At 38.5% G+C, this 20,510-nt stretch overlaps 2 protein-coding genes across 12 annotated transcripts in view; one reads left to right on the top strand and one right to left on the bottom strand.

Moving 5' to 3' along the window:
• AFAP1 (actin filament associated protein 1) overlaps positions 1-5,602 on the top strand; it is a 111,054-nt gene extending 105,452 nt beyond the window's left edge. For all 3 annotated transcript variants that reach the window (XM_038134743.1, XM_038134745.1, XM_038134744.1), the window contains one exon: positions 2,082-5,602. In XM_038134743.1, the coding sequence (XP_037990671.1) occupies positions 2,082-2,108 (27 nt within the window). In that variant the 3' untranslated portion in view covers positions 2,109-5,602. The remainder of the gene's footprint in view (positions 1-2,081) is intronic.
• A 4,043-nt stretch (positions 5,603-9,645) lies between these two features.
• SORCS2 (sortilin related VPS10 domain containing receptor 2) overlaps positions 9,646-20,510 on the bottom strand; it is a 538,926-nt gene continuing 528,061 nt past the window's right edge. For all 9 annotated transcript variants that reach the window (XM_038134561.1, XM_038134560.1, XM_038134557.1 and 6 more), the window contains one exon: positions 9,646-20,190. In XM_038134561.1, coding sequence (XP_037990489.1) covers positions 20,167-20,190 — 24 coding nt within the window. In that variant the 3' untranslated portion in view covers positions 9,646-20,166. The remainder of the gene's footprint in view (positions 20,191-20,510) is intronic.

Raw genomic sequence — 20,510 nt, forward strand, 5'->3', positions numbered from 1 at the left:
TTTTTGCAAGTATCTTTAAATTTTTTTAGAAAGTAATTATGCATATTTTTAAGAAGCCAGAAGGCATTTTAATTGCAATTTTGTCTAATCTGTACTTGGCTAGAAATGGAGACTCCAATTAAAATATGGAAAATTATATTCTGCGTCAGTAGTCCTAGAGAAGAAAAAAGATTCAAATATCCTTGCTGTACAGCAATTATTTAAATATTTCACATATTAATTTAAATATCAAATTAGTTTCTAAAGCCAAATTGTTATGTGCAGCAGGAAAACTGAAATGAGTATTTCTGATTCGTTTTTACTAGTGGGCTGGTGAATGTCAGCATCTTACATCTTGCTTGTGTTCAAGCACTGGAGAAGAAAAGGAACTGTTCCAGTTTCCCAGCTCCCAGTCAGGCTGTCAGTGTTGACTTAGACATTCTTTCCTTGGTGTGAACCTGCAGGAGCAGTGGAAAGAAACAAAAAGTCCCTTTTGCACCTGCAAAAGAAGCTTCTGCTTTCAAGGCTTATTTAACACTTCAAAGAAATCTCCTCCCAGTTGCTTAGCCAAGGACTTCCTTTATAGCTTTGGTAGTATATCTATAAAGAACACAGATTTAGTAAAGTTTTTAATGTAATCTAATTTCTACCAGTACTGTGTTTTAACTTTAGAATTACCATAATTTGAAGAGTAAAAGTGAATATTTAAAATACACTTAATTTTAGTAAAAGCACAATTTAATTTTTAAAAAACAAGCACAAGTTTAGAAACAAAGTAAATTATTGTCTAATTTTAAACCCAAGGGTTTTTTTTTTCTTACATTGCTAAAGCAGCCATCAACTGTGACCTTTACTGTTGTTTTACAACAGCTGAAGAGGTGTCATGGTCATACAGCTGTTGAGCCAAACTAATGCTCTTACTGCTTTCAGCAGCAGGAGCAGCTATTTACGTGCATAAGTAATGGATTTCAGTCAGAGCTCTTAAATGTTGTGGAATGAGTGTGAAATTCAGGAATTCAGGTTGGAAGCCAAGTCAGCAGGCTGCCTGCAGAGTGTCTCTCTCTGGTGGGTCAGAGAGGAATCTGCAGCCCCCAGTGCCTGGCGAGGAGCAGCTGGGCGGTTGCTCCAAGGGGATTGCTGGAGCCAGAGGCCACCTCCCGTGGATCTTCAGTAGTTCCTGATGGCTGTAAGGGTGTGATTCAGGGAGGGGTACAGTGTGGATGTCCTAAGGTGAGCCCATCCTGCTTCAGTGCTTCTGCTCCTGTGTGCTGTTCGGAGATGCTGTAGGTGTCATTTGATAGCCACAGGTTTTCCTGACCTGGGGGTTCAGCTGCAGCAATCTCATGATTTTCACTTACGTGGCAGAAGGAATGGCAATACCTTTGTCTGAGACATATGACCAAAAGAATTATAGATTACATGTTTTCCTGTGGATGGTGTCCCTTGTCCTCAGCTAACGGGTGAGGAAACTGAGGCGCAGAAAGTCAAAGCGATTTCTTTAACTTGCCAGGCAATAGCTCAATTTGGATTATCTATAAGGGAAACAAATGCAATGCAAACTGACTTGTTTCTCTTAACCCTGCCTGTTAGTCTCTCTGCTAAGTTGCTCTTTTTAGTCATAAATTTTTGTGTTTGCCATGAGTCTTATAATAAAAAAAAAAAATTGAAGCGCAGTAAAGCAATCACTTGGTGTCAGCTCTGAGAGATATTGAGGGCTTCCTGCTGTCTCACACGAGTCATTTAGAGAGTCTTGTATGCTCAAATCAGCCTCTCCCTTACTCAGGAAGAGCTGAGTGTTTTACAGCAGCTGTGGGGTGGGTGACAATTGCTCCAGAAGTCCCCTCTGCACAATGCAAATGTGGCTTATTTGCACTGCACTAGAAAATATGTTGCTGTATGTAGTTGTGGAAGGGTGGATGCTGTGCACAGACTATCAAAACATACTTGTTAGCATTCCCTAACTAATTTTTGGGCTGAATCCAGCAAAGTTAATGAAAAAACTGTTATTGACCCCAGTTTTGGCCTAGCGGCTACAATGACATCAGTGAAATATCCTGATTTCTTTTAACATTTTCTGTATCTTTTTTTTCTTCCCTTTCCAGGAATGGGAGATGAAAAATGGAACATAAACATAACAAAGCCACTCACTTTCCATAAAGGCCTTACCTACTACAGACCAAGACATAGGCTGCAAAGGACTCACCTGGAAGGTCACATCAAGTGATAAAAAATCAGAAGTTTTATAACTCTGTTAAGTTAATGGTAGCTTGGCACTAATTTGCCTGTATTCCCTCTACTGTATTGCTGTGTAACTACGTGTGCCCCTTTTTATTAGCTGTAACTCCTTGTTTCCAACTTCACTGGTAGAGAAAATGAAAACCAAAAAAAAACCCAACCACAGGAACTAAAAAGGAGCATAAAGTCACAGTTGAAAGTTTACTTTGCTGAAGCAGCAAAGAACCAGCAATGTCAATTCTAGTGCATCAGACAGCTGGAACACTGCTGAAGACTGGTGGGAAATCTTGACTCCTGCAGGTTAAAACTGCCTTTGGAGCTCTGCCCCAGAGCAGGTCTAACTCATCAGCAGTTAGCCACTCATTGCTGGTGGCTGCTCACACGGCAAAACAAACCTGAAGAGATGTGCTGGCAGAAGCAGCAGTGCCTGCTCAGCCCAGCAGCTCTGCAGGGCCACCGCCCTCCGTGGCATGACAACGACTCACTGGTGAAGAGTTTTTTTGGATACTTGTTAGACAGATGCTTCTGTCATTGGGAGATAAAAAGCTGCCAAACTTTGAGACAGATTCGTTTTTGTACGTTCTCTTTATTGCTGTTCTGAATCCAGTCATTTTCAAAGGTCATGTTCTTGAACTATGACTTGTTCCTGATTTTTTTAAAAGGCAAACAGGTATTTTTAGATACTGCTTCTTTTCTATACATTTTAAAAAAGAAAAAGAAAACAATTGAACTTAGTCCTCAACAGATAGTGGCAACTCAGAATAACTTATGCAGTCAGTCTTGTTTTGTTTTTTATAATATAGTATTGTTAAACTTGAGGTATAGAACACTGCTGTACTTAGTTTTCTTTGTCTGTTTTCAGACCTCAGCTATTATTTTTGAGGAGATGGACTGAAAAGGTAATAATTTTCAGACTCTTTTATAACAGTTTAACAAATAATTGGGGATTTTCTCAAACAGGAGTCCATTTCTGGTTAGTAGGAAACAGCATCTTGCATTTTAGTCTGTAAAATTATAAAAATCTGTTTTTCTTTGTCTCCATCCATGTCGTTCCTGAGAATTTACATGCAGTAAATTGCCACTGAAGCCCTTCAAAATCTCGAGATTTTAAAAAATCTGAAGGGGGTTGGGGGGAGAACGTATAATAAGATGACTTCTTTTAAGTTTTTCTCTTTTGCTTTTTTTAGGCCTTTGGAGAGCTTTCAATCATACTCTCAAGATTTTTTTCCTCCTCAACTGTGAGGAGCAGAAAATTAATTTTAAAAATTACCTCAAACTATGAGTAGTATTTTAATCACAGATGTTAGGGCTGGAGTCTTGATAATTAGTTAAGACTGCAATTAAAATCACTGAAGTTGGCAAGACAGCAGTTATCAAGGATCCCATCCCTTTGTGGCCAAGCCTGCAGATTATCTCTTACCTTTAGGAATGGGTGTGTGCAGCTCCTGGAGGGTACACTGGGATTCTCAGCTGAGCTGGATGCCAGAGGACTTCCTGCAGGAGCTTGTGGGATTTGAAGGCACAGATCTATCAAAAAGACCTGTCAGCTGACAGGAGATGGGGCTGTGTCCTGCTCCCAAATGCATTTATGGCAGGAACCCACTGACCTCAGCAGTGCAGAAATGGGGCCCAGCATGAGAAAAGGCTCTTTGCTTCTTGTGACTGTACTTGGTACAAAGGGCCACAGGAATGCAGATACAGTAGGAAAGCAAGTGTCAGTGTGGTTTTCATTGAAAACACAATTTTTTTATGTTGGTTTAGGTCACTTATTAACTCTCTAACTTGAGGGCACATTCTGTACTGTGTGACTATGGACTAAACAGCATCAAATTCCCATAAATAATAGCAGAAACAAATTTGAAGCAAAAGTAAGTTCATTTAGGCTTTTTATTTCAAATTAAGTTATTTATTTGTATATTTCAATAAATATTTAATTTATATCTGTACATATTTATAATGCAAATTAGGCTTCTAGTCAACGTTAGCAGTGATGTAACAGTTGCCATTAAGAAGTGGTCCTGCATCAAGTGATGCAGAGTAGTCAAAAGCCAGATCACTTGTCTTGTTTACCCAATATTGGCATTGTCTCTTTCTACCCCCTTATCCCATGGTTAAAAAAAAGAAAAAAAAAGAAAAAAAGAAAAAAAAAAGAAAAAAAGAAAAAATTCCTTGGCAAGGACAGGTTTTAGTCTATGCCTGAGGTGCATGTGTGTAAACCTCTGCCCAGGCAAACAGAAACTGTGTGCTGCAGCCTTCCTTCAGCTCTGCTCTAGGTGCAGGTCTCCCTCAGCACCTATAGCACCCTGGACCCCTGTAGTGCCTGCTGCACAGGGGCTGCCCCCTGATCTAAACATCTTTCACTCTTCCTCCAGCAAAGGCTCCACAAAGCCACCACCACTTTCCTTTATTATTCTGTGTAACAGCCAAGGTTCTGAAAGGAGGAAAACCAAAAAGCTTGGGAAAGAACCTCTCTATAGACCACTCTCAGTGCTGTGAAATGTACTCTGTTGCCTTCAATAGCATTATTGCTGCACAATTTTTTATAAAGAGCAACAGAACTTGTATTTTTCACCGTTTTTAGATTCCAGGATCACCAGGCAAACTCAGCCATAGAGCAGCATGACTTTTGTTTTAAAGGAAAACTCTCATACTTTGAACCATTTCTATGTCTTCTAAGAAAATGTTACACTTATGCTTCCTCACCAAATGCCTGTTACTGTACCAGGTGCTTTTTTTAAATTGTTTGTTTGGTTTGTTTTTTTTTTTAATGGGTGATGCTTTTTTAATAAAAAACCCATATTGTAACTTTGGGGGATCAAGGGCGTTTTTTTAATGAGATGATTGTGGCAATTTGATTTTTCAAGTGGACAATATTAATTTAGTATCAAGTTAGACACTTTTGTTAGACACTTTCAAATTAATTGGCCAAGGTTGTATGTTGTATGATAATGTTCTCATATTAAGAATGTAATTATTTCCTTATTGTATTTTTTAAAAAACAAAATCATATTTAAAAAAAAAAAAACTCTGTGAAAAAAAGCATGATAGAAACGTGAAAAAAAAGGTTTTGTTTTATTTTTGTTATTGGATATGTTGGCAGTGCCCATTATAATTGACTGTAAATATAGCCTTTCTACTGTATTTCTCAGTGTATTTAAGTTCTTTCGACACACATTCATGGACACTTCTGTTAAAAAAAAAAAAAAAAAAAAAGAACAAAAGTCCAAAATAGACCCACCTTCAAATGTGTGTCTTAGTAGCTTCAACTAACTTTATGCCTTTCTAGTTTATTCTTCAGAAAGTCTTGCAAAGTGTGAAAAAAGACTGGCACCTGGTAGGTGCGACAGATCCGAGACCATTATAATAAAGTTACCTGTCAAAAAAAGGATTTGCAGTGTTGTTTTTTGGTGTTTGTCAGTTCCAGAAGCACCTTAAGGTGCTGAGGTGGCACCTTAGCAGCTCCCCCACAACAGAGACTCAGCTGAGAACTGTTCTCCCATGCCCGTTGAAAAATGTTTGGATGTTATCATGAGTATTTTTTGGTATCAGTTGTATCCCTGTTTAACTGAGCAACGACCTCCTGAAACTTGAATGCAGCCCAAGGACTCTCTTGGCAGTGGAAATGTGGAATTTGATGTTTTTAGAGCTCATAGCAGCACTTCTGCTTGCCTGTTGCATCTGCATGAGTTTGCTTAGATGTCAACTCCACTAATAAATTATGCAATACGTAAAACATTAAAAATTACTTCTAAGAAATGAAAGTGGATTAAAATTAAACTGAGCTGATTACCAGGCTACTTAAAGATGAATGTAGCAATTTCTTATAGATGACTGACAGATGAGACTGAGAAGTGTTAAGCTGTAATTACTTCTTGCTGCTTTTCTTAGATTTTGCTCTTGCTCCTGTTACACCACAATTATTACCCAATTTATAAAGTAGAAAGCTTAAGTAGAATATACATTTCATTTTCCCAAACTGAGGGAAGCAATATTCTAAAGCAGTTAATTGGAGTTTTTCCTGTAGTTACAGCCTCCAAGATCATAATGGAGTTTTAATAGGTAGGTCCATGTACTGCATAATAACAATTACTGACAAAAAAAAAAGGAAAACAAACAAAAATTAAACTAAAAACACAACAGAAAAAAATTACCCTGCCATAATCCTGTGGTCTAAAATGCAACAAGTGTCTCTAGTCTCTGACTGATTCACAAGATTTGCAGAAGCAAATGGCAAAAAAAAAGAAAACCACCTGCCTTGCTGGTGTCTCGTTCATCTGCTTTTGTGTCTATACAACATTATCCAAATGGCTCTGAGTGCCATAAATAGATTAAGTCTATGGGAGATGGTACAAGGGGCACAGGAATCCCTCCAGCAAGGAAAAATCCTATTCATACTACAATGAAGCTCAAGGGAAAAACAATGATAAGGTCATTCCAGTGTGGAAAAAAAAAAAAATCTTGAGGCGGGGACTGTGTTAACAGGTTACAAAAATGGGGAAACAAAATAGTCCCTGCCACTAACAGTACAAACACTGAGCGTATCAAAATCAGTGATGAGGTCCAAAACATCTGCCCAATTCAGCTACAGAACTTGTCACAGAATTTTATTGATGCTAACAGCTTATATGGGTCCATAAACAATAAAAAATTTGTGGCAGAAAATAATTATTTAAAACTATCAAACACAAAGCTCCCAGCTTTCAAAACAGAGAAGTCCAGCCCCAGGGAGGCTGGAAGTGTGTTCTGTTTAAGTGTCCTTGTGTGCTTCCCCTGCTCTCCTGACAGATTACTACTGATAAATGAAGCTGTTTTCTTTCACAGAAAAATACTTTTTTTTTCACACCAGCAGTTACAAAAACATTCCCTTCTATAAAGCTGTGTATCACATTCTGTTCAATTTCACTTCTAAAGCAAGAATCTCTCTTTTAAAATCAAGGTAATGCAAAATCATTTCTTCACAGTTTGTTAGATAACAACAAAAAAAAAATCTTATCAAGGGTATTCCTTGTCAGTAATCTGATTACAAGGGAATAACATTCCTATTAGATGTTGTAGAACCAGTAGAGTTGCAGTTACATGGTCCTGAGCTGAACATAAGCCTAATTCCTGGTTTAATTACTAATTTTTAAACAGACTGTTAATTGCTCTCACTGAATTATTCCTTAGAGATTTTACTTATTTAGGCTGTCTTTGGCATGTACCACTGATTTTGAATTTTTTTTGAAATCAGCTTTTGGTATGATGCTGTAATGGCAGGAATGGATCCTTTTATCACTTTCAAAATACACTGTGCGGCATTTGTGCTACTTTGCTTCAGCTTTTGAAAACCATGGGGGTCAGAGTACAGTACATTTTCTCCACAGCAGATGGATCCATAAGAAAGCAAAATAACTTTCAAGGCATAAATCACAAAAAAAGAAAAAAATTGAAAAGAAATCCATGTCCTAATGGAAAACAGGAAAAAATAGTGCCTGTTGTTTATGCCTCAGAAGTTTTTATTTAACGCTTCTCAATCTCATCTGTCAGTCATCTGTAAGAAATTGCTACATTCATCTTGACTTAGGATGATGTTGAAACCAGTTAAGCTTCAAAATAGTATAGCAATTAATATGACTTTGATGATGATAGCAGAGGAAACAGAAGTGAAGCAATTACTCTTCTTTCCACAGAAATCAGTTTCTGAAGTTAAGTAGCGCCTTTCAGGTTAGGTATTAGCAAATTTTATTTGGTGTCTCGTTTATGGGAACAGCTTGGCTGTGTCTGTTCTCCTGACCTTCCAAATCAGGAACTTTCCTTGGAAAGAACTATTGGAACATCATTAATATTAACTTCTATAATTTCTTTGAGTTTTGCTTTTATTTATATCAGGGCACTACATTTGGAAAATGAGATGTTATTTGAGATTCAACAGTCTGCTTTTGCAGAGATGAACTGCAGTTAAAGTCTCAGCTAGCCACAGTATAGGATTAGAAAACCTAAAATGACAAATTGCAGTGTTTCCTAGCTGGGCTACACAAGCAGAGGAGCCTCAAGCTTCATTTCAGCATCCAGCCTCACATTTAGCATGGAGTGCCACAGGGTAGGGTCAGACTGCCCGCACCACAGCACTCTCCAGGTGCCAGCTCCTTCAGCAGGCACCCTGAGAAAGTGCTGAACTAGGGCAGACTGAGAAAATTCAGTTTAATCTTGTCTGAATTATTTTTCTTTTTAATTATCCATCTTTAGGTGCTCAAAATATATCCACTCCGTGAATAAATAATCCATTTGTGGTCCTATTAAAACTTCATTGCAGTCTATAAAATTTGTATGGCTAATTAAAAAATCAGTAGATAATAATTCATAGTGCTGCTTTATCCCAGTATGAGGTTTAATGAGACTTTACATTGCACATCCACAACAATTAGCAACACCTCTGTTTTTCCCTGTTGTGGGAACAGGCAGTGAAAAGAAATATCAAGTGTTTATTCTACCAGTGTCAGACTTTCCTTGGGAAGGCACCAACCTACACAGCAGCAACCACCTCTCAGCAAACCATAAACTCTATTCCAGCCTGAAATAGGAGCTACATCAAAAGCAGCTCATCTCTAAACTTTGAAGCAGGAAGGAATGCCCAGTCTGTAGGGATGCAAGGCATATTCTGACTTCAGCAATTCAGTGACCTTTGCAAACACAGAGAGCACTTGCCAGGACCAGTAGGAGAAAATCTTTAGGACATTAAGGCCAAGACTTTATAAAAAATACACTATATAATTTTGTATTTCATTTCCAAAGACTGTAGGCAGAGTGAAATAAGTATCATATGTAGTGGCTGGGCATGTCCAATGGGCACAATTCTGAGGATTTTGGTTTACTGGCTTTGTATACGATTGAATATAGTTTGTAGCTTAGTTTTATTTTGAGTCAAGGCCTGATCCTTACACACAGCTACATCCAGCTTAAGGGCTAAGCTTGACTTGCAAACCCATCAATTTTGCAAAGATGATGCAACTTCTACAGCACAGGCAACTCCTTAGGAAAAGAGTGGGATAAAGAAGGGCAATTAACAAAAAGACAAGAAGAAATTGGAATAAAGGCACGGGAAGAGCAGAACACACATACCTCTGTTCTGTTGATGGCGCTCTATCATAGGGAGATGAAGGCTGAGACCTACGGAATTCTTTAGCTGGACAGAAATACTCAGCCTCTATTCAGTGATTTACAGAACAGCCGCTGCATGGCTTCTGTCTCACCACAGGATGTCACCCTCCACCAGCTACACTGCAGACACCTCCTAGGGAAAAGGAAAAAGGACTTTTCCCTCTTTCCCTAGGAATGGAATCGAGCTGCAGTGTAGGAGGATGGAGTGGAGTGGCAAACTCTGGGGACTGGTTAAACCTTTTCCCCTCCACAACCCCATGAGAAGCTTCAAAAGAAAAACAAAGCAATCAACAGTTTAGAACCAAATTTTATTAAAGAAAAACCTGGAGTGCAGGTTCTCAGGACAAATGCATACCTTTGGATGCAGTGGAGTACACAGGTACGTATACAGTAGTTTGCCTGCTACATGTTTGGAAGCTGAAAGAGACCGTGATAATCTGTACTGCACAGTTCATCACCATTATTAAAAGTTGCCAAGAATTTGCTTGTGGATCGCTAACAGATACTTGGTTATGTGTGTGCACTACATATTGCACAAGACTTTTTGATTAAGCTATTGCTTGTGCAATTGAATCACAGTTAAGTGTTACGTCAAGCATATTCAAACATATATTTGTTTCCTTTTCTCAAAAACAGCACGTCACTACAAAACTGCCATTAAATGTTACATATTTACAAAAATATACAAATAACACTTTTCCCCATTTTTGACAATGCACCAGTTGTGGATTTATTTCATTCTTCACTTGAGCCCTGTTACTGTATACAAAGAAACCTGCTTAAAGTCAAGGTCACCTGAAACAAAATTAGGAGAAGGCATGTTCTGTTTTCACAAAGACTAGAATGTGCAAAGGCAGAAGGAGAGGGCTGTGTAGCCATGTGTGTTAAAGGTAGGGGTTATAGCATACTGATGACTGCTAAGAACCTTCACATGGAGTGGAATAACCCCCTGGTCAAAAATTAGGCATTTGCTGACCAAGCAGTCACAAGCAGTTAAAAAATTCAGTTCTACCTTGGTTGTCATTAGCTTACATCAGAGCTCTCATGCTAGCAATGGGAATAAAAATTATGGTGAAAATCAATGAGTAACCTGTGAGTAACAGGTGCATTGAGAAGACTGATTTTAACCTGCAGTTGCTTTCCAAATTCACTGTGGATGAAATTCTGTAACACAAAGCTGAACTGATAATGTCTGTGGAACTGCATGGCCATAAATTAGGGTAGAATTTGGCCCTGCAATGCCAATTAAATGATGTTCCACATTATCAACAGGGTAGCAAGACATGCTTTGTGAATCTTTGTGAACAAGACATATGTCAAGTCTAGTTTTTATTTTATAGGCTTTCATATACTTACCAAGAGCTGCAGCACTAATTAGCCACGAAATATTATTTAGGCTTGTCTTAATTAACATTTTTTTCTCCTTTTGTTTTCATGGGTAATGCCAGCAAAGTCTATATTTATCTGTCTGTACCTGGATGAAGAGACTTTGCACCCGCCTGTGCTGGAACAGCCACAGATGCACTGTAAATAAACTGGCTTCCATCCTTTGCTCTTAAAAAGGAAAATTCTCCCATTCCAACTCTCATGTCTCCAAATATTCCTCCAATCTAGGATGAAGCAATGTTCCTAGTGCTGCTTCATAAATACCACAAGTTAATACACCAAGTTAATTTCATTTAGGTGAGAAAGGGCAATACCTGATGCCTCCTAAACCCACATTTGCAATGCACTAGTATTCATATTTTAAAGAATACTAGGTGTATTCTTTAAAACACCTTCTGCAAAGAAACCTACCAAACTTTAATGGAAAGGTAAATCACAGGTGCTGTACATATTTGTAAAAATAAGTGGTAAGTAAAACAAAAAATGTGGAAGCTTCCCAAAGCACTCTGCCAGATGATCAAGTTCCCCACCCTCTTCCAATCTGCTATTCCTCTGCAAATTTCTTATATTTATTTTTCCTCAGCCACACGGAAGAGGATGAAAATTAGTTAATCACCTTTTAACATGAACCCAGTTTTTTGACAGAATGACAATCAGAGAAAAACAACTCAGAGAAGACTGGGATCAAGAGAGGAGAATTCAAGTATACTTCTCCATTTGATTATGTTTTCCCTCCAGAGCCTTCTGCACTGCAGCAAGCGCAATCCATGACTTTACACCCACGAGGAAATAAATCACAGCCTGTCAGTGACAAATGAAAAAAAGGATCTGTACTCAAAGGCCTGGTGTGTATATGAAATGGAGGAACTCTCTGTTCCTAAAATTAAAATTCCTAGTCACATGTTCAGTAAACTCCAGTCACTGGTGTTTACCCTCAGGAATACTACACCAGCTCCATTCATCTTCTTTAAACATTATAAAATTACAGCTCATACAGGCATTCTAGCAAATTACATTTAAGCAGTATAAATGCAAGACACAGACTATAAAATAATTCTTTTCCCTTGTCTCTTAGCTCAGTGCTGTGCTAGAGAGGAACACCATTAGCAAATGAGCCCCAATCATCTGGAGCACACATACAGGCATCTCGACTCCGAAAGCAACATCTTTTCCATGCACCTCAGGTGGGATGTTGCTGCGAGTCAGATCTGTCTTAAGTCATAGGCAGAGATGGTGATAATTTTGCATGTTCCTCGTGCTGCATCAATTTAGAATCATGGTTTAAAGTCTCTGCATGCAACCAACAAAATAAAATAGTTGCCATTACAATTCAAAGTAAGCTTTAAGACTTAACCAAAACAAAATCAACCACATGGTAAAACCATACACACGGGTAACACTGATTTTCTCCCTGCTTTTCCTTGTCCTGTTTAGTCCTGTGCTCCCCTCCCTCGCACATCTCTCTCACTTACACTCCCTAAGACAGGCTGTACCCTTCCAAGATACTGTGGGATTTTCAATGATCTTACTCCCATTACATTCTCCGAGCTTCTCCAGCATGATGATTCTGCCAAATATATCTGATGACTTTGCTTAAATTTGTATTTTATGGAACTTGATTCCAAGGCATTTTCCCCACCCTCTAGAAAAGGTTTCATGCAGACCCATTCCATAAGCCTGTCAAGTCAAGTTGCTCCCCACCCTCTATTAACAAAGAATTCTCTTTACTTCACCTATTCTTCAGCTTTGGGTTGTAACAATTTCTCCAAAAGGCTGTGTCTCAGCTTGGGTCTCAGCATTTCCCATACTGAAATACAAAGGCAGCCCAGTGGTCTGGCAAGGTGCTCTGCCCCTGCTGCAATTCTGTACCTGCCAGACTCAAGGCTGGCAAAGCAAGCCAGCCCTTGCTGTGCTCCAGGAGCTCATGGGACACCATGTCTCAGCCTGTAACCCAAAAGGAGGCAGAGGAAGATATCTGGGACATAACAGATAACTGTCTTTGCCAATTAAATATATAATTTTACTACAGACCAACGGCAAAACCAATATATACACTGGTGAGAGAGGAAATGCTGGTTTTTATTCTTTCAGGGAGTTTACTACTCATCCACATCTCAAACTAGAAGCATGTGCTCTCTGAGATGAACATCTGAGAGAAGTTCTTGAAAAGTAAAATATAAGAATTCCAGAAAGGTTCAGCGAAATTGAGAGCCAAAATTAAAGCTGAAAGGATTAAAAGATACTGAAGTGGGAAAGAAACAGGAAGGATGGCCTGCAGTGACACAAAGCACAGGGAACCTCATCGACTCAGATAACACAGCAGAGCTTAGAGGAGAGGCACGGATGGGGAAAATTGTGATTCTTCTCGCTATCAGTTGGGACACAGTAGGGTGCATATCCAAATAGAAACACAGACAGTAACATAAAGGAGAACAAAAAGCAAGGAAGAAAAAGTGAAATGTAGAAAACGGTCACCTGGAGAAGCCAGGCAAGGCAGAGCCACAAACAGCAGCAATAATGAAAGAGCAAAAGGACTACAAAACAGGAGTGGGGGGAAAGGAGGAGAAACAGAAAAGAGTGGAAATTTGGCTTTTTTTTTTTTTCTAGTTTCAGAAGCTACTTGGCAAAGATTTGGAAGCATTAAACAATGCAAGTGACTTCATGAACAGTTACTTTGCTACTTCAGCATCTCAGAAAACTAACCCCTAAGAGAGGAGTGTATTTACAAGTAAATGGAGCCACTGAATTTGGCAATTTGCTGGGCAGTTTGTTTGTGAATATATTCTACAATTTTCACCATTTAAAGGCCCTAATGTGAACCTGAAACATAGAGGTGGTGTATTACAATATTCCCCTTTGGACTAGTTTTACCATTTGCAAACTGCCTACATGCCTGTTACTGATGTTTGGGGTCACGCTTCTTCTGCACAGTCTATTAAAAATCCATAACAAGAATATCTCAAAAGCCACATGGATATAAGCCTGCTGTTTTCCTGTACAAGCTGTCCTCATTAAAAATATCTCTTTCACCATTTCAGAAAGATTTCATTTTTAAACTCTTTTAATCAATAAGCAGTGTGAATTAATACTTTTTCTAAAACGCGAATAAGCCAATTCATTTGCTTTGATCTGCAAGAGCAGACACTGTCAGTAAGAACTAAATATAAGTATCAAAAGCTGGCTAAAATTAGCAACAAATAACATAGAAATATAAGACACGTTAAGAAAGTTATTTGGAATGCCTGGCCTTCCTGGTGATTAATATACTCATTATACCATTAAATATACGTGCAAAAAAGGCATTTTATTTAAGCAGTGCCAGGTACTGCTGCTTGTATTATTGCTGCTTAACAGGGCTTTAAGTCCACTGTATTGCAAGTAATCAGCGTAAAGATGCAAATTCTACAGAAACTCAGAAATCAAGGCTGATCAAAACAGACAAAGTTTGTGTGAAATGCAAGTGTTGCAAAGTAAAAATATTAAGCAAAATTACTTGTGTAAGGGAAAGAATGCACTTCCTTTCAGGGCTAGTAAATGTTCCTCTGAAAGAAAATCAATCTGGAAGGAGAGAGAGGCAAAGAGTTTGCAATTAAGAGAATGTATTTTTAGAGATACTACTAAAAAGTATTTAATGCAAACCATGATAGATCTTTGATAAGAATTTTTCCACACAGCTATGTGGTTGTATTTCAGAGTACATATTCCTAAGCCTTCCAGTATTTCTTAGGTACTGTCTTACAGAAGATCATCTCATCTACCAGCATATAAACTAGCTGGAAACAGTAATGCTGACAAGCTTCACATATGAAAAGAAAAAGGATGACAAAATGGAAGTCATACGTGGCTCCACAATTAACAGTTTAAGTAATTTACTACTCCATTTAACAGGAGGAACAAAGCTGTGACTGAAGACTTACAGAAATGAGATCTCATATTAAAAATCATGAAACCATCTTGCTGTACATGTCTATTTCAATGGGAAAATATTCAAAGAGGATACATTCTTTAGCCTCCAGAGCAGCCTGAAGTACCATTACAGCTTCTTCTTTCCCCAATAACATGCATCCTCTCTGCTTATGCAATACACTTGAAAAGAAGGAACAACTAAGAACTTTTTCTCCTTGACATTCCCATCCAGACTGGGGAAATGGGCTGTTGTAGGCTGTCTCAACAGCCCACCGTTGGGGAGCAACTCTTCTGCACCCCCTCCAGTCAGAGTGTGCACAGAGAGCTGGAGGCAATGCTGCTGAGGTGATCAGCTGGGGAGAAGGGCTGCCTTGGGACAGAAGATTACAAATTTGAGAGGGCACAGCTTGACATTTCCCAAAGACTGCAGGGTTAGGCTATTCATTGCAAAAGCTAACCAGGGGTCTGAGTTATTTGTCACTTTGATGATTATAGTCTAAAAATAAGTCAAAAATATTACAGGAATAAAAATACATTTAAATGGCACCGAGAGAGCAAATGCTAAGATGCGAAAGGAAATACAGAACATGAAAATACAAACTTAACTTTAATATAATTGTCTGAGAAGACCTTACTTATAGTCAATTAAATGCCATTCTAATGGAAGTTTTAGGTTTTCTCACTCTAGTACTGGCTATGTGCCAGCCTCTTGAAGAAAGTTGTAGAAGCAATGTGCAACTGGGACTAAAACAGAGAAAATGAGCCAGGAAGCAGCTTTTTGGATGGACTTAAAAGACAAAACAAAATTTTGTATCTCAAAAATCAAGATTTATAAGGTTAAATGCTTATAAATTTTGCCCTGGTGGAAATCAAATATTTTAAGACAAACGGGCACTTACTTTCACTTAAAATGCTGAAATAAAAATGAATATGGCAACAATATAGTGGTATCAATCAATATACAATAAAAAACTACAATAACTCCAACTGGCAGGGATGTGCAATGAAATAAAATGTTTAGTCTCTCTTTTCCCCTGAAGTCTCATTAATGAAAAAATTACAAAACTTTTTAATAGGAAACAGAAAAAATCTATGACTGAAATTGTCATTGATTCTATCTACTTAGAAACATTGACTTGAAATAACACTAGAAATTCAAAACTTATCAGAACCTCTGGTTCATCATAAAAAGCTACTGCATGTATTTAATTTCTCATAAGGATTTTCTTTTTCTCACACATTTGTATCTGTGTAAGGAGGATGGAAATTACTGCAGTTTCCTTCTATTGATCTCTATTAAAAATACAGCATACAATAGTAGAGTCTTCCCACTAAGAGATGGCCCCATTGGACTGAAAACACAGCTAACCATGACAATCATGTCAGATGCAGCCTGCTTTGCACTAGGAACTACTAATGGCAAAGCACTGATTTGTCTTTCTCTACAGGACACTTAGTTAACAAATCATCTATTTTATATGAATAAACAGCTTACTCCTCATTACACCAGTCACTGAAAGAAGAAAATGCATCAAGAAGGATTTAATTAAATGAGAATATCATAAAAGAGTTCCAAGAAATTGGATGTGAATTGTGGATAACAACAAAAACATCTCGCCTCAGGCCTTCTATTTCTTCACAGCCATTTCCACTACCCCCTTCAACAGAGTATAAAAATATACACTGGTTTATATTGCTTATATTATTCAAAAATTAATTAACACTGTGTGCATTTTCCCTATATGTCCTCTGAGCATTTCTGGGTACTTTAAATGGATGGGCTGTTCCAAAGCCATATAAAACATTTAATGTCAAAAGAGAAAGCAAAGACAACAGCTGTGAATCTTGATGGTTCTGTTAGAATGCTTCAGATCATACTGCTTGGAGCACTCTGAAAAGTACAGAGTGTTATTGAAACTGCAGAAACATCAGATTTTAAGAAGGCTAAAAGACACCAATGAGGCCAGTACACTGCAACTTTAGATTCAGTATAGTTCAATATCAGTGCTGATAAATATCACTGTACCCATTTTTATAAGGTTTTCGATCAAATAACAATGCAGAGAAGTGAGTTCACAATACCAGTGTGCAACAGCAAATTCACAGCCAATGTTGCAGTGCTACCACACAACAGTATGTTCCAATAGCAGTTTAAATAAAATTACCCTTTTTTTTTCTTTTTTACCAGTGATGCACCTTTTTTGAATTCTGCATTTTTTACATTTATACATAACTGCAGCTGGTTTCAGTAGAGAACTTTTTAGAACAGTGATAATTACAAGTGAAACAAAGAAAGTTAAACCATTAATAATTTATGCTCACAAAATTATTTTGCTCTGATGATCCTGAACAAACAGTAATGAATTTAGCCTCACAATACCCCTGTGAGGTAGGTAATTACTATCAGCCCCATTTTTCACATGGGGAAAGCAGAGAGCATACAAGGGAAGTAACTTGCTCAATCTGGGTACAGAATCCAGGTATCTGACGGTCATCTTCTGTTTCTTAGCCACCACATCACCCTTCCCCACTAAAAAACATAACTAAAATATGTACAAATACTGCATGTGTGCATGCACACATGTGTGACTAGCACTTGTGCATATAAGCAACTCCATGTTTCTGAATACTCATGATTCAGGATTTTAGATACATATAAGGAATAAAAAGATATTTATTCTTTATGTGTATCTAAAGATTTGAGAACTAGCGCTAGTGAGTCTTATCATTTACAGATAATCCAAGACATCAAGAATGAGAACATGGTAACAATACTTGCTCAGTTTTAAAATAATTAATTTAAAAATTATTCTTGCAGGGAAATCAAAGTCTTCCTTTATTATCTGCTGGGTATTATTAATACAGTTATGGTAATACCAACATGTCTTTAGAAAACAGTGTTTTTAAGACATGACAAACCAACCTCACAGGAGTGCTGTATGAATCAAATTAATAAGCATTGGAAAAAAATATTACAGGCACTACACTGTGCTAAGTGTTAATTAGAGTACCAAGCAGTTAAATATTCTAAGTTCCAAAAGACTCCTGTGATCAGAGACACAAATCACCCTGAATTAAATGTATAAAAGTAGCTGTTAAAGCATAAATTGGATGTGTGACCTAGTTCCAACAGAGTCCTTTACCAGTCAGACTAACCATGTGAGAACAACTCCAAGCTGGAGCTTCCATCCCATTCCTTGCCTATGAAGCTGGTTTGCCACTCACCTGCCCTATACAAACAACCTATTTCAGATTTATTTCACAGGAACAAGTAAGATTGTTGCAATGTTATTTTATTCTCTGCTTCAGCTCATTTCCACTAGAAAAAGCAAGAAGAGCTGGTGAGGAGAGAAAGCCCCTGGTGCAATGATCCCAAGAGTTTCCAATTCACAGCATGTTTTGTATATGCACTTCAAGAAACCCAGACTCAGATACACTTAAGACCTTAGATTTCCACAGTCTGGTATACAACAGCCAGCCAGGGCATTGATTCTCTGTTAATAAGTTTACATGGCACTATACAACTAAATAGGCAGAAATCTTAGAACAATTTTTGTCATTGTTTTCCTGAGCGGTTTGCAAGTGCTTTTCAGAATCTTCACTCTAACTTCTCCACCTAGTTCCTTACAGTAAGTTTATAATCTAGATTTTCTTGTGCTTTACTCATACATCCTATGGGGTTCATGAGAGCCTACAGTACTACACTGAGTTACTACCTCCCAGTCTGCTGCATTTGATGATAATGTGCTCTATATTCACAGCTACATGGAAGAATGATTCCAATGCATACACTGATTTTAAGACAGTTCTTTTCCATTTGACTAGCCTTCATTATTTTCTGTTTGCATATTCTGGATGATGCACTCTCTGTTCCTTCTTTAACAAGGTGGTGTGTGAGCTTGTCACTAGCATCAGTATGACATTCAGTGAGTACAGAGTTATTTATTCTCTATCAAAGGCAAAAAGTGAAGAGATTATATAGGTTTCTGAGAGAAGCATCCTAATCCCAGGCAGCTGTGACACACAGGATGCCAGACATTTAAACTCACCACACCACACGGCACCACACCATACTTGTTTTCCTGCATGGCTAAAATAAACCACAGAGAAAAGACAAGAGGAGTGTGGATTCACTGCATTGTCATTCCCTAGGCATGCAGAGGTCAAGACTAGGAAACTCTGACCCAAGTGACAAAACTGGGATTAGGAAACAAGGACCTGACTCACAAGCCTTTCTGCAGATAGCTCCTCCAGAAGCCCTTCCCCTGCCATCCCTGCAGAAAAAGGGGCCAGTGGTGGTAGGGACTGAGACACCACCTGGTGATGGGAAGGAAACAGGAAGCTCTAAATCCCTTCCCATCATCCCCAAGACCCTTTGGATTGTCAAACCAACCCAAGTGGAAAAGGTCACATTGGGGTTTGCCCACTCCCAGCAGCAAGGGCAAATGCCAGGGGAAATCCCAAACAGGGATGCCATGAGAAGGAGATGGCAGTGCTACCCAGCCCTTCCCAAAGCAGAACTCTGACCCACCCAGCACAGCTGCCCTTATAGGAAGCTTAAAAAAATAACCATACAAAGAAAACCGTGTAAAAGAGGTATTTACACTCTCTGGAAATTTAAAAAGAGACAGGCCACCAGCCTAGGGTTGAACAGGAGAACTCATCTGGAAGCTGCCATCATCCTAGAGGGGCTTGCTCAGGAGAAAAAAAAAAAAGAGCAACTAAAATGACTGTCCGCAAGTGAAGGCACCTGGTCTGGAAATAGCATCAAGCTGGTGTTTTTCTTTCACATGTGATGGGATGAGGGGAGATACTGGTGCTGATAGTTTGTCAGAACTTGCTACACTTACAAGAGCATTACTGTATATTACAAGATATCCTAATTAACATTTTACTTCCTTTAATCCTCAGAAGGGCCTAAGACTAAATTTGTTAGATTGTCTCACACATGTTTAAGTTAAGAGCTGGTCTCAACTAGGAGTGCATTTGTCTCTCTCTCAGTCCTTTCCCAGTACAGAAACACTTGGCCTACTAAAAAAATTGTCATTGTGATCAACCATCTTTTCTGGTCTAGTCACTTGTGTAAAAATCACCTTTTTGGGCTGAAGACTCACAGCCTTCCACTGAATACCTCAATTAAAAATATAATTAAAAAGTTACAGTCAATCATTCTAAAAATAAACCTAAAGAAATAGAGCATATACAGAAAAGAAACAAGGTGGCATTGAAGGTGCCTAGGGCTACAAATTTGCTACCATAGTTTGAGTTTCAGTTGAAATGAGTTCCCAGGCCATAGAGTGAACACAAGACATGTTATCCTTCACCCTTGGTAACTGATGATGGATGCTTTTTTCCACAGGACTGATAAGAAACTTCCTCTCCATCAGAATTTACAGCCATGTTTGCAATTGTGGGACATCACCAGGGAAAAATAAAACGGTACAGTGAAGAGTCTTTCGGTTTTTGTGTTCAGCTGCAAATATCAGCTAACCAGGTAACTGTGCATCTCTCTGGAGTTGATGCTCAAAACCACGCCTGAGTGATTGCCTAGGAAAATACAGAAACAAAAGGCCAACATTAGTGCATTTCAGGTACTCCACAATAAATCCCCCTTTTATTGCAGAGACAAGTAAATTGCATAAGAGAGTGTCTTTATCAAACAACAGGTCAGGTGAAGGTTGGTGCAACAGCTCCATGTACCTACAGCACACTTTTGCACAAAGCTTTTGCTCATGGTGGTGGATTTGTGGTGAATTCCTAGGGTTTCTGTCCCAGTGACAGCATAAGTTGGTTCTCTTTGTGGCCTATAAAGGTGTAGTTGTCTCGAGGGGTGCAGGTGAGGGAGGAGAATGGAACCTGAGGCGTCC

Source organism: Motacilla alba, chromosome 4 (assembly GCF_015832195.1).
Source record: "Motacilla alba alba isolate MOTALB_02 chromosome 4, Motacilla_alba_V1.0_pri, whole genome shotgun sequence".
Classification (NCBI taxonomy): Eukaryota; Metazoa; Chordata; class Aves; order Passeriformes; family Motacillidae; genus Motacilla; species Motacilla alba.